At 39.3% G+C, this 13,324-nt stretch overlaps 1 protein-coding gene across 2 annotated transcripts in view; it reads left to right on the forward strand.

The window, feature by feature from the left end:
- ZBED1 (zinc finger BED-type containing 1) overlaps positions 1–10,592 on the forward strand; it is a 254,154-nt gene extending 243,562 nt beyond the window's left edge. For both annotated transcript variants that reach the window (XM_050933119.1, XM_050933128.1), the window contains one exon: positions 10,130–10,592. In XM_050933119.1, the coding sequence (XP_050789076.1) occupies positions 10,130–10,327 (198 nt within the window). In that variant the 3' untranslated portion in view covers positions 10,328–10,592. The remainder of the gene's footprint in view (positions 1–10,129) is intronic.
- The last annotated feature ends 2,732 nt before the right edge of the window (positions 10,593–13,324 follow it).

Consider the following 13,324-nt stretch of genomic DNA (forward strand, 5'->3'; position numbering starts at 1 on the left):
CTTCAGAGATGCTGTACCCAAGGCAGGCTCTTTCAAAATTTTCTAAGAAGGCCTCGGTGTCATCACCTGCCTTGTAGGTGGGAAATTTCTTGTGCTGTGGAATAATTATTGGCGAAGGGTTGTTAGGATTGGCTGGGTTCTGTTGCTTAGCCTTTTCTAATTCCAGGGCCTGCTGGTAGGTCTCCCTCTGGAGTTCCAGCTGTCTTTGGTGGTCTGCATCTTTGGCTCCTTGCTCTCTTTTGTAGGCTGCCTCTCTTTCTCTTTCTGTTAGCTCCATCTCTTTTTGTTTTATTTCTGGTTCTTGGTTTTTTTTTTCCATATCTCGCTTGTGCTCTGCATCTTTGATTTGTTCCTCTGCCTCCAGTCTCACTGGCTCCTGTTTCAGGGCATCCTTGGCAGTCATGGTTCCTGCTTTCCCCTGCTGGTTTACAGTCTGAATTACTGTTCCTCTGCTGCCTGCTCTGTTGCTAAGCAACAGAATCTTTCTAACAAGCCTTCCCGAATAAAACTAGAACAAAAAGAAACCTTTCATTTGAATGTGTGTTCTGCTAGTGTAGTTGACTCACAGCTGGAGTTCTATTGTCTAACAAAAGACCCCTGTTAAACTTAATGGCCCTTGCCTGAGGCCATATCTATGCACAGCCAGACCAAAGCAAGGAAAAAAAATTCTCTGGTTGCAGTTTAAAAAGATAAGCCCCTTCCCTCTGCTTATAACCAGCTAGCAGAGAAGCAAATTAATAATCTTACTGGCTTTTGGATTCTTATCTTTCCCACACGCTGCCAACATGTCATAGTATAATTCCCAAATCTGGACCTTAGCGTCCAGGATATGGGTACTAGCATAAAGTCTTCTAAGCTTAATTACCAGCTTAGATTCTGTAGCGCTGCCACCAATCAGGAATATTTAGGGCCTGATACCCTCTGGTCCCCCCAAAACCTTCCCAGGGGACCCCAAGACCCAGATTCCTTGAGTCTCACAACAAAGGGAAATAAACCATTCCCTTCCACCTCTTTACCTCCTCCCAGATCTTTCCTGCCTGGGTACACTAGGAGATACCGTGAATCAATTCCTTGAAACACAACACAGAGAGATCAAGTTTCTCTTTCCCCCTCACCCAGAGGCAATACAGATTCAAGCTGCCTGAATCTAACACAAAGAGGAAATTTACCTTTCCCTCCTCCCCACCAATTCCCTGGTATATACAGACTCAATTTCCTAGAGCCTCAACTGGGAAAAAACAATCAAATAGGTCTTAAAAGCAAAACTTTTAATAAAAAAGGAAAGAAAAAAGTAGAAGGTTTATCTCTGCACTTTAGATGATAAAAAGTTACAGGGTCTTTCAACTTATAAACAATAGAAAGTAACTTTCTCCAGCAGAAACACAATTTAAGCTACTTCCAGGAAGTACACATATGCAAATAGAAAAAAAAACAAATTAAAAGACTATGACCGCCTTTTCTTACTTACAATTCTGAATAGATAAGAGACTGTAGCAGGGAGATTGGCAGAAACCTGACTGCACCTCTAGCCCCATCCAGGACCCAGAGAGAACAAAGCCAAAACCAAAACCCACAAACAAAGGCTTCCCTCCACGAGATTTGAAAGTATCTTGTCTCCTGATTGGTTCTCTTGTCAGGTGTTTGCAGGTCACTGTTTGTTAACCCTTTATAGGTGAAAGAGACATTAACCCTTAGCTATCTGTTTATGACAGGTGTGCATTTAATAAGAAGAAAATAAATTCCAAATCCACTGGGAAACATCTCTATTAGTTAGGACGTTGCTTGTCCTCATAACATCTTGGCTTGGTAATAGTATAGCAATCAATGTAAGTTAAAGACTACTGATTTGCTGTGGTGTATCATTATGGTTGCCTAGAGCCTGGCATTCTTTGAAAGAATTCACTGAAATGGGGATAAACTGTAAATTGGCATGAGACAATGCATGGCAGAATTATAAATGAAAAGCTTTCAGGAAGAGTTGGTTGTTTTGATTCCTCTTTTAATTTTGATCCATTCACTCTTTGCTTCATATTTAAATTGCTTTCCCAACAAAGGGAAGGGGATGTAAGTCATAAGATGAAGCAGATGTTCTAGCATTAGAAATCAAAGAGGATCTCTCTCCAAGTAGCTTTGTTGTGTTTACTGAGGGAGGAGCTGTCCTATGTTGTCAGTTATATGACTCAGATAATAACAATGATAGCTGAAAACTCTCTGTAGAATTAAGGCATAGCATGATTAATAGGAATAACAGTATTGCTCTTTAACATAACATAACATAAAAGTCTCTAGTGTGAATACTAAACTATGATTAAGTATTCTTAGTTAATGATAGATCAGTCTATATTTAGGAGTGAGGAGAGGGTTAACAAAGATCTGTACTTTTTCTCTTATAATTAGGTGCTTGCATCTCCCCTCCCACCCTTGTATACTTAGATTGTAAGTTCTTCTGGGAAAGGACTGGCTCTAACTACACCTTTGTCCAGTAGGACAATGCAGTTCTTGGGGCTGGGGCCTCTAGGCACTATTATAATCTGGAGGAATTTGTGTTACCTTTACATATATATTGATTACATTTTGATTGTTAGTGGCTCGGTCTGAGATGGTAACAATGAAATAGGGAGACAGGAGTAGTCAGGCTTGATTGTCTTATTAATAAAGTTGCCGTTATTATTTAAGAGTAGCACATAATAAGAATAGATATACAATACCCAATCCAAAGCTTGCAGCCGATGCCAGTCTGATCCCAGTCCTGTCTGAGCCAGCCATTAACTCAAACTTGCAATCTTTTATAGATAGGTTGTTAACAAGCCACAGCTTCCTTTTTTACACATGACAGTTACACATATCCCCTTTTTGTCTGGAACATGGTTGCAAATTTCTAAGCACATAGTGCAATATCCAGACTTCCATCCTCATGTGGTTAGTATGTATTGTGGTTAAAAAAGGAATATTATATTAAACATTAAGAAAATAAACTTTCCATTCTTATTAAACGAAATTTCCCTCTTCATAAAGGTTACACCACTTGATATTATTATTGAAAATTATTCTCAAAACTTCAAAGGGGTTTGGTTCACTTAACAATAGGCCTTTTCTTAGCAATAGACCCTTTGGCTTAATGGTTAACGTTGTTATGTTGGGAATCATCTTCACCAGGACTTCTCACTGGATAGCCTTGTGTCCCCATGAGAAACATTTCTAATGAACAGATGTATAATTTTAACTGTAATGCTGCAGTCCAATGAGTTACACATAGCCTGGGATGTTGCCAGACAGGCCCATGGAGTTGGGACAATACAGTCTGTCACAGAGAGGGATTTAGGCTCCTGTTTGACTAGCACCTAGAACAGACATGGTTGCAAACATCAACCATTATGGCTCAGTCTATGTAGTGTTGTAGAAGGAGCAAACTTATAGAAACAGGGCAAGAAGAAACAATTCATATACCTTCTAATGGTATCACTATGAAGGGAGTCTCATAGTCCAGATAGACACATTCACCATGAGACTTATTAGTATTATTTATTATTTGTGTTTCTCTAACACCCCAAAACTCCAATTAGGTTTGAGGCCTCCTTGCACTAGATGTTGTATTAATACATGAGAATACACTTTTCCTTCCCTGAAGAATTTATAATCTAATTTAAATCAAAACATAATGACCCATAAGAGGGATATGGGATAGGATACGGTTAACAGTAATAACTTTATGCTTCCCATAGGCCTGCTATCCTGGGGGCATCTGAGGAGCCATGTTAGCTCCAAGTGTAACTCAGAATAGCCTCAGGGCTGCTCTACCTTATCTCAGTTTATGACACTCCAGAGATTGTTATTTTGGCAGGGATCTCTAGAGTGCAGCATTCTTCAGTCTTCCTCCCAACATAATCCCTATGTTGGGAGGTTAGAAGGGTTTGGACTAGAACTGGCTATGCTGGCTTGATGCCATTCATAGATTCCAAGGCCAGAAGGGACCATTGTGATCATTCAGGGCCCAACTACATGATTAGGGCATCTTTAAGTTCTATTTGCACTGCACACAACCATATGAAACATACGCATTGGTAGCACAAATTGTTAGCATTGCCAGGCTTCCACTCAATATGTGTCTGATCAAATGAGTGCTCATACCTCAGCAAGTTGTAATCCTGTGGTGACAGATGGCTAAATTTGTTGTGCAGAAGACTAGATCCAGCATCAGATCATATGTGTGAGACACATAACATGTTATTGTTGCTGGCCTCAGATAAAAGTTATAATATAATTGGAGATATACCTATCTCCTAGAACTGGAAGGGACCCTGAAAGGTCATTGAGTCCAGCCCCCTGCCTTCGCTAGCATGACCAAGTATTGATTTTTACCCCAGATCCCTAAGTGGCCCCCTCAAGGATTAAGCTCACAACCCTGAGTTTAGCAGGCCAATGCGCATGCCACGAGCTATCCCTGTATAGTCTAATAAATATATGAAGTTCTTTGGTGTCACACTCACCATTGCACTGTGCTGAAAACATATTTGCCACCATTGCATCATACATCCTTTTAATAATTCACTTAACTCAATGGGAGTTAGGTACCTAGGCACTTTCAAAACTCCCACTAAGTACCTTTTGACATTTTTCAGTCCCTAAATACTTCTGAAAACCTGTCTCTAAGGCCAGAAGTTTCAAACATGACTGTGTAAGGTTAGCCTTCTCAATCCATAGTTAGGCTGTTAAATGAAAACGGCTTGATTTTTCAGAGCTTCTGAGCACCTATATAGCTCCTACTGATTTTAGTAGGTTTCAGAACTGTGGCCATACTCCTCCTAAGTAAATGTTTGCTCATTTAATAGTTCAGCTTTGTTTCTGTTTTAAGTGACAAACCTAGAGTCTGACAGAATAGATATCAGAAGGCTTCAGAAGCTTTCTCAATTTTCTAGTACTAGAATTTCCAGGAAAAAGCCGGCAGTAGGTATCAATTATCCAAGTTAAAACATGTGTTTCTCTTGCTGTGCCTTCCACACTTCAATTTTTTTCTTTGAAACCAGATTCACAACTAGTTCAACCCAGTACTGCATCTTTTACTATATATTAATATTAATATCTCTAATTCCAGAATAAATTGTCCTCTGCCACAGCATTGTCCTGGAAAGGGCAGCACTTTTCAGCTCTGTCTCCTCTGTTTTAATTGTCTCTCTTTTTAAAAAGTGAAACATAAACCATTTTAATATTGAATGAACCTATTAAAGTCTTCACTTTTTGCTCGAGGTTAGCAGTTCAAGTGGTCTGAAATTAATTTGCTGGTGCTGGCTAAGTCTTTATGTAGAACAGTATAGTACAGTGTATGAAACATCTCCAGATCTTTCTTGGTCTCTGATTGAGGTAGAACAAAGAGAAGGGTAGAAACAGAGGAGTAGTGGATTAGAGGAGAGAAAATGGAAGGAGGGAGAAGAGGAATGCATGAAGGAGAAGAGTAGAATAAGGCTTTTTAAGTCAAGGATGAAGTCTCTGGTCTTGAAAGCTGTATCACAGATTCTTGTCCTGTCTATTTGTGTATCTGACATTTTGTATTAACATTAGATGTTGTCATTGTTATGAGCCCAGCTATTTACTTAGTGACCACTGTACATGTAATTATGGCTACACAATAGTTTCCATTCAAATTTTCAAATGAGTGTTTTCAATCACTCATAATTTTCTGAAATGCTCACTTTTTGGACTGAAACTGTCCAGGGTTTGAGGTGCATAAAGAGCATTGTAGCTACACTAGGAAAGCTGCAGAGCAGGTCCTGCAGAACAAGTCCTGGTGAAGAGTCTAAGGTTGACCACCATCGGCTAAAATATTTTAAAGATTCGTGCAGGCAGACCTCTGAGTCTGTTCAGAGCCTGTTGAAGTTGATTGAACTCTACACAAGTGCAAGGGTACCCGCACATGTAGCTCCATCACGAGCAGCTTTCAGGATTATTTTTTGTTATTTTTAAAAAATCATATTATTTTAGTCATGAATTATCATCACTGGAATTTGTGAGTCACTAACATTTTTCCTTTACACTTGTTGAACTCAGTAACACAATGTCCAATGACCCATCACATGAGTAATAGGCAAACTGTATCACTAGCTTTATAATTAAAATACAGACAATACCTTAAGACTCAATGCTTTCCTTCTGACAGATGTAACATATTAATGAAATATTAATGATTACAACTAATTACTATCCTTCTGCTATTCAGAAATTTAATTTGTTGCTATTAGTGACGATGATTTGTTAGTTATTCAAGATTAGAAAATTTATTTGAGACACAAGCCTCTTTTAGGAGGCAGTTCTGGCTAAGAGTTAAGCCCTTATTTGGCAAAGAATTATGTACATGCTTAACTTAAAGCAGTGTCAGTAGTGTCTTTGAAGCCAGTGGAAATACTCACAGTACGTAAAGTTCAGCATGCACATTAATCTTTGCAGTATCAGGGCCTTATTTGATTTTACTGTTGCCAATGCCTTCCCAGTGCAAAGTGGTTTTCATTGAAACATCAACATTTACCATTACTTGCCTGGGCTGGATTTTTTTTTACTTATGTAGAGTAATATCTTAACCTATGAATAGTCTGTTATATGATTACCATAATATTTTACTATGCTATCTTTGGACTAGGAAATAGCTGTGATGCCTTAAATAACAAGTCTTTGTGGGATAATTGATAATAACTGTCGACATTTTAATTGTGATCAGTGCAATGTTGTATACTAATGGCCTGATCCAAAGTCCATGGAAGTCAATGGGAGTTTTCTTGTTGACTTGAGTGTGTTTTGAATCAGGCCTGAAGTGGAGAAATTGGGCCTTATGTTCACAGTAACACATATGTAGAATCCTCAACAATGTAAGATTCTAACATTAGCTTAAATTTCTTCTTCAAGTAGGTGAATGATTGTGTTGCTGAGCTTTGTTCCAATTAAAGTATACTGTTCACAATTATTCACATTATGAGGAATGTGCCTGGAACACGGTTAGAGGTCCTGGACAGCTCCTAAGCCACACAGTTTGTTCTGCAAAACTTAGCTTCAGTCCTAATGGCAGCCATCTGCTGTTAAGGCTTCTCCCACCTCCTTCCCAGGATAGTGCTTTGTCCACAGCTGCCCTTCTGCTACTGCCAGCTCTGCATTAGAGACCTGTGCAGGTATTATAGCCAGCCAGCTGCCAAGCTCACCTAACACTGTCACGTAGATCTCAATTTGCTACATTATTCAGCATGGCTCTGACACATATATTGGGGGAGTGGGGCCTCAGCACCTAATTTATGCCCAATGAATCAAAAAGTATAATGGTTGCTATTAAAACCTTTATGAGATTGCCACTGCAAGCAGGTAACATTACTGCAGAATTTGTGCTACAGTGGGAATGCCGTTGAATGAATATTGTTTTAAAAGTGTCTATTTATTAACAAAAATCACAAAAAAATTCAAATAAATTAGGTGTGAATATATTTGTACGAATCAACCACCCTGCTCTATAGCATTTTGATTTATGTTTAAAATACTCATTGAATAAGATCTTAAAAATATTAGGGCTGTCAATTAATCGCAGTTAATTCATGTGATTAACTAAAAAAATGAATAGTGATTAATTGCAATTATAACAATAAAATACCAATTGAAATATTTTTGGATGTTTTTTGTACATTTTTAATATCGATTTCAATTGCAACACAGAATACAGAGTGCAAAGTGCTCACATTATATTATTATTTTTATTACAAATATATGTACTGTAAAAATGATAAAATAAATAGTATTTTTCAATTCACCTCATACAAGTACTGAAATGCAATCTCTTTATCATGAAAGTGTAACTTACAAAGCAGATTTTTTTTCGGTTACATAACTGCACTCAAAAACAAAGCAGTGTAAAACTTTAGAGCCTACAAGTCCACTCAGTCCTACTTTTTATTCTGCCAATCACTAAGACAAACAAGTTTGTTTACATTGACAGGAGATACTGCTGCCTGCTTCTTATTCACAATGTCACCTGAAAGTGAGAACAGGCATTCACATGGCACTTTTGTAGCTAACTTTGCAAGATATTTATATGCCAGATGTGCTAAACATTCTTATACCCCTTCATGCTTCGGCCACCATTCCAGAGGACATGCTTCCATGCTGATGATGCTTGTTAAAAAAATAATGCGTCAATTAAATTTGTGACTGAACTCCTGGGGCGAGAATTGTACATCTCTTGTTCTGTTTTACCCACATTCTGCCATATATTTCATGTTATAGCAGTCTTGGATGATGACCCAGCACCTGTTCGTTTTAAGAACACTTTGACAGCAGATTTGACAAAACACAAGAAGGTACCGATGTGAGATTTCTAAAAATAGCTACAGCACTCTACCCAAGGTTTAAGAATCTGAAATGCCGTCCAAAATCTGAGAGGGACAAGGTGTGGAGCATGCTTTTAGAAGTCATAAAAGAGCAGCACTTTGATGTGGAAACTACAGAACCTAAAGCACCAAAAAAGAAAATCAGCCTTCTGCTGGTGGCATCTGACTCAGATGAAGGAAATGAACATGAGTCAGTCCCCACTGCTTTGGATCACTATCAGGCAGAACCCATCATCAGCATGGAAGCATGTTCTCTGGAATGGTGGTTGAAGCATGAAGGGACATATGAATGTTTAGTGCATCTGGCACGTCAATATCTTGCAATGCCAACTACAACAGTGCCATGTGAACGGCTGTTCTCACTTTCAGTTGACATTGTAAATAAGAAACTGGCAGCATTATCTCCTGCAAATTGTAACCAACGTTGTTTTTCTGAGTGATTGGCTGACCAAGAAATAGGACTGAGTGGACTTTTAGGCTCTAAAGTTTTACATTGTTTTATTTTTGAATGCAGTTTTTTTGTACATAATTCTACATTTGTAAGTTCAACTTTCATGATAGAGAGTGCACTACAGTACTTGTATGAGGTGAATTGAAAAATATTTTTGTTTTGTTTTTACAGTGCAAGTATTTGTAATAAAAATAAATATAAAGTGAGCACTGTACACTTTATTCTGTGTTGTAATTGAAATTAATGTATTTTAAAATGTAGTAAACATCCAAAAATATTTGAAATAAATGGTATTCTACTGTTGTTTAACAGTGCGATTAATCACAATTAATTTTTTTAATCGCTTGACAGCCCTAAAAATACTATCACATTTGTCAAAAAAGTTTTTGAGAAATGCTATCCAATCAGCTTTAGCAATACTGTGAAATGACCACTGTACTGTTAATTACTTACAGAAGCAAAATTGTGAAGATTAAAATGATTATGTATGAGGCCTTGATCATAATCTGTATCACTAATAAATGCAAACATTCAAAATAAATCTGTACTTCAGTGCAAGTTTAAAAACAACAGAAGCTGGCATCATTTCAATGGTGAATGTGTGTGATCCCTCTGTATGCAGTCTGGAGAGTGTTTTGGGTTCCCTCAGGACAAAAGGTGTTTCATGAAATAAGGTATTAATTTGATTTAAACATTTATTTCATGCTAAATGTTACAAAACTTCTACCATTTTATTTTCTGACAGCATTATGTTCTATGCAAAATATAATAATCTGGTTTACCTTTCCTGGTTGGATTAAACACCAGAATTTTAATTTGCTGTTGTAGATGTCCTGGTCTTTTGCTCATGCCACATGATTAAAAAGTGTGCTTTATCCACACAGCCTACACTTTCATCTGCTTAGAGCAGATTAAAGAACCTGTCCTTATAAAATGAATAATTACACAAGCGATTTTAATATTTTTGTTTGCTCTTAGAAATGAATTAACTACCTCCCTAAAAAACAAACTTCGTATTGGTTTATTGCTGGAAAGGATGGGCCTGGACCAAAATCCTGGCTCTAAATATCTCATAGTTTTCCGTGTGCATGTGAGAGTTTTGTGGCTTGATGCTGTCTCTAAATAGATCGTTAGTAAAATGCTGTACTGGGCTGGCTGGATACATAGCCTTTTTCCTCCCCTTCCTCATCAGAGTGTGAATAAAACCACAAAGCTTGCTACAGGACAAGGGAAGCTCTTTGATATTGGTAGTGTATAGTGATGAACCAAGTTCTTTATTGTATATGCACATGTCTCATTTAGCTTTGCTTTCTACTGGCTGCAGACTCCAGAGGAAGGAGCCTCTACATCCATCTATGCAGCTGTCTCACCAGAGCTGGAAGGAGTTGGTGGCATCTATCTTTACAATGAGCAAAGGACAAAATCTACGGATGTATCGTATGATGAAGAGCTGCAGCGAAGGCTCTGGACTGAAAGCTGCAAGATGACTAGGATTTCTGATGTAGGTAGCAGAGATCTCTAAAAGTAGCCACTTCCAACTGGGTGAATGAAATGTGTCCAACAAGCATCCTTACCTGACTCCATGCAGCATGAACCATCATCCTGAAATTCACTGTTCAGTTCCAAAGGCAAATGTGAACAGTGCTGCTTTTCACTTGAACCCATAGTCTGCTAGGGAGTCAAGGGGAAATATTTCCACAGAAATGTGTATAGGGTGGTTTTAAATTTAACCATCAGTTTTGTAATCATGATGTTTTGGTCTGTGATTAAAAAAATTGTTAACCTTGTGCAGAATTGTGTTTTTCCCTTTTTATGTAACAAGAGGAGACTGTCCCTTGTGGGACTGTTTTGTCTGAGAACCAGCTCTGCAAATCTTGCAAATATAACTTAATCCACTTTTTATCACTTCTGAAAATTTAGAGTTTCTTTCCTTAAACTTCTTAAATCCTGTCAACACTTTATAATAAGTGACAGATCATTATAATTCATTCTTTTGGCCTTCATGATAATCATAGTGTATCCATCACTGGAACTACAGTATAGTACAACACCCTTTATCAAGATGTTTCAGTGGAAACCAGACACGTTTAGAGAAAAGGGCTTTAAGATAGGAGGGTGGGTTAGAAGGCTTTGAAAAATTGTTGAAAACTTGGAGAGGGTTCAGAGAAGAGCCACAAGAATACTTAAAGGATTAAACGATATGCCTTATAGTGATAGAGTCAAGGGCCCTGAGCCACAAACCCCAGACTGAGGCACCGAAGTCCCAGTTTTAGGCTCCACAGCAATCCACAAAACTTCTCCTGAACCCTGTAGGTGCCCAAACCCTCTGAGTGTCTAAATTTTCAGGGTAAAAGTTCCCCTCGCCTATGTTTCTGCATCTAAGCATGTCCACTGCTGCATCTCTCTAGGTATCCAGGGGACTATTGCCCACCCAAGCCCCAGAGTAATCCACATACCCAGGGAAGGTAGGTGCTGTGATGAGTGGTGGTGCCACCCAGTGGTGCCCATCTTCTAACTTTAGCCCTATGGTTAGAACACTTGCCTGGGATGTGGAAGGCCTGGTTCAATTCTCCCCTCTCTGCCTGAAGGAGAGAAAGAATTTGAACGGGGGTCTTCCACCTCTCAATGGTGCTTTAAACATTGGGCTGTGGGATATTCAGATGTGGGATGTCCTCAATCTCCCCTGTTGAAGCTGTTCCACTGTGGATAATAATGATAGGTGATTGATTAAAGCGGGGGTACTAGACCCAAGGGTTTCCCACCTCCTATATGGGTGGACTAACCACTGAACTATAGAGTCATTCTCTCTGTCTCTCACCCAATGACTGAATATTTAGTGGAACAGTCAACTTCAGGGTAAGTGATCTTTGGTTAACAAGAGGCTGGTAAATGCTTAGTGTATTTATGTTGCCTGCCTGATACATCCACTCAGCAGAATCTCAAAGGGATGGGTATTTTGTCCGTTTTGTTTTAAGAAAGTTTTTATCCCTCATGGTTACAAAGAAAACCTTTTCAATGTGAATGGAGTATTGTCTCCAGACGGCCTGAACCCTGACTCTTTTAGTGGTGTGTACTCTACCCTACTCCCACCTCATGAATCAGATCTCAAAAGCAAAATGATGATACTTCAAATGTCAGCAATATTTCATTGCTAATTTTTTAGTGGATGGGATGTTAGAAGGGGGAGGGAGTGAAGGTCACACTGTGGGATTGAGAGTTGCTGCAGGAAAAGAACTACAGAAAAAAGAAAGACGAGTCACAAAAGTCTCCTGAGAGAAAGGGGGATGGGAAAAGAAAACTGGCAGAGAGGAGAAATGTCTGTGGTCCCAAAGAGGATCATATTTTCCCTCTGGGCTGTGAGAGGTGTGATCTAGCCCTGGGTGTTTGCATTTATTATTTGTAATGATTAGCAGCAGGCAATTTATCATCCAGTCACTGTAGCATTTTCCCTATGTCACTGGCTGATTTTTTTTGGAAGGGAATGTAGTGCTTGTGAAATGTGCCAGACGGACACGTTGGGAACTAAATTCCTCCCTTTATTCACAGATCAGGCACAGAATGCAGTGGAGGGTGTTAGCTAGCCAGCATTTTATATTGCAATATTGTTCCCATAGAATATCATTGTTGGCAGAAGTACTTCCTGAATTTACACAGAACAGAAGGGACCATATGAATCCCCATTGTAATTCCATTGAAGCCAGAGGAGTTTGCCCCAGGGTGACCAGGAGACTGCAAAATATTTATCTTCAAGGGGAATTCTTTCCCCATATCACATTTTAAAGTTATTTTAAGATGCTTTAAAATAATAGAACTTCAGTTGGGATTGTTGGTCTCAAATAATTTCAAAGTTTGGTTTATATTGTAGTGGGAATCAATAGCTCCTGCTTCCACTTGCTGTTTCAGATGGGAGAAGGCTCCTCCAGTTAGAGGAGCTCCTAGAGGGCTACGATGGGCAGAGTCCTTGATTGGCAGGTACTTTGCCTATGATATAGGACTCTTTCTTTGGGCTTCCCTTTCTCTGGCTGCTGTAGAGGATCCCCAAATTTCACAGGCTGAAGGACCTGGCAGACTTCCAGCTGCAAACAGGAAAGGTGGGGGCATGGTCACAAGCTGATCTGCCAATTGCCTGAATAGAGTTGTTCTCTTTGTCTGTCACCCAGTGACTAAGTATTTAGGACTTCTCTACACTGGCAAGTTTCTGCGCAGTAAAGCAGCTTTTTACACTCAAACTGCAGACATGTCCACACTGCCAGGCCACTTTGTGTGCAGAAATCCTCAGTTGCAGTGCTGCAAAAAACCATAAGGTTGTTTGCAGAGGCTCCAGCACTCTTTTGCCAGGGTAGACACCTGATTGCTTTGTGCGCTGTAATTGGCCTCCGGAGATGTCCCATGACCGCTCTACTCATTGTTTTGAACTCGGCTGCCCTGGAGACATGTGTCCCTCCCCTTTCAAAGCACTGCTTCTGACAGCCCTTGTGTGCTGTGCTGATCTGCTGTGGGACACAAAGCAAACCGTTAA

The sequence above is a fragment of the Gopherus flavomarginatus genome, chromosome 1, assembly GCF_025201925.1.
Source record: "Gopherus flavomarginatus isolate rGopFla2 chromosome 1, rGopFla2.mat.asm, whole genome shotgun sequence".
Taxonomy (NCBI): domain Eukaryota; kingdom Metazoa; phylum Chordata; order Testudines; family Testudinidae; genus Gopherus; species Gopherus flavomarginatus.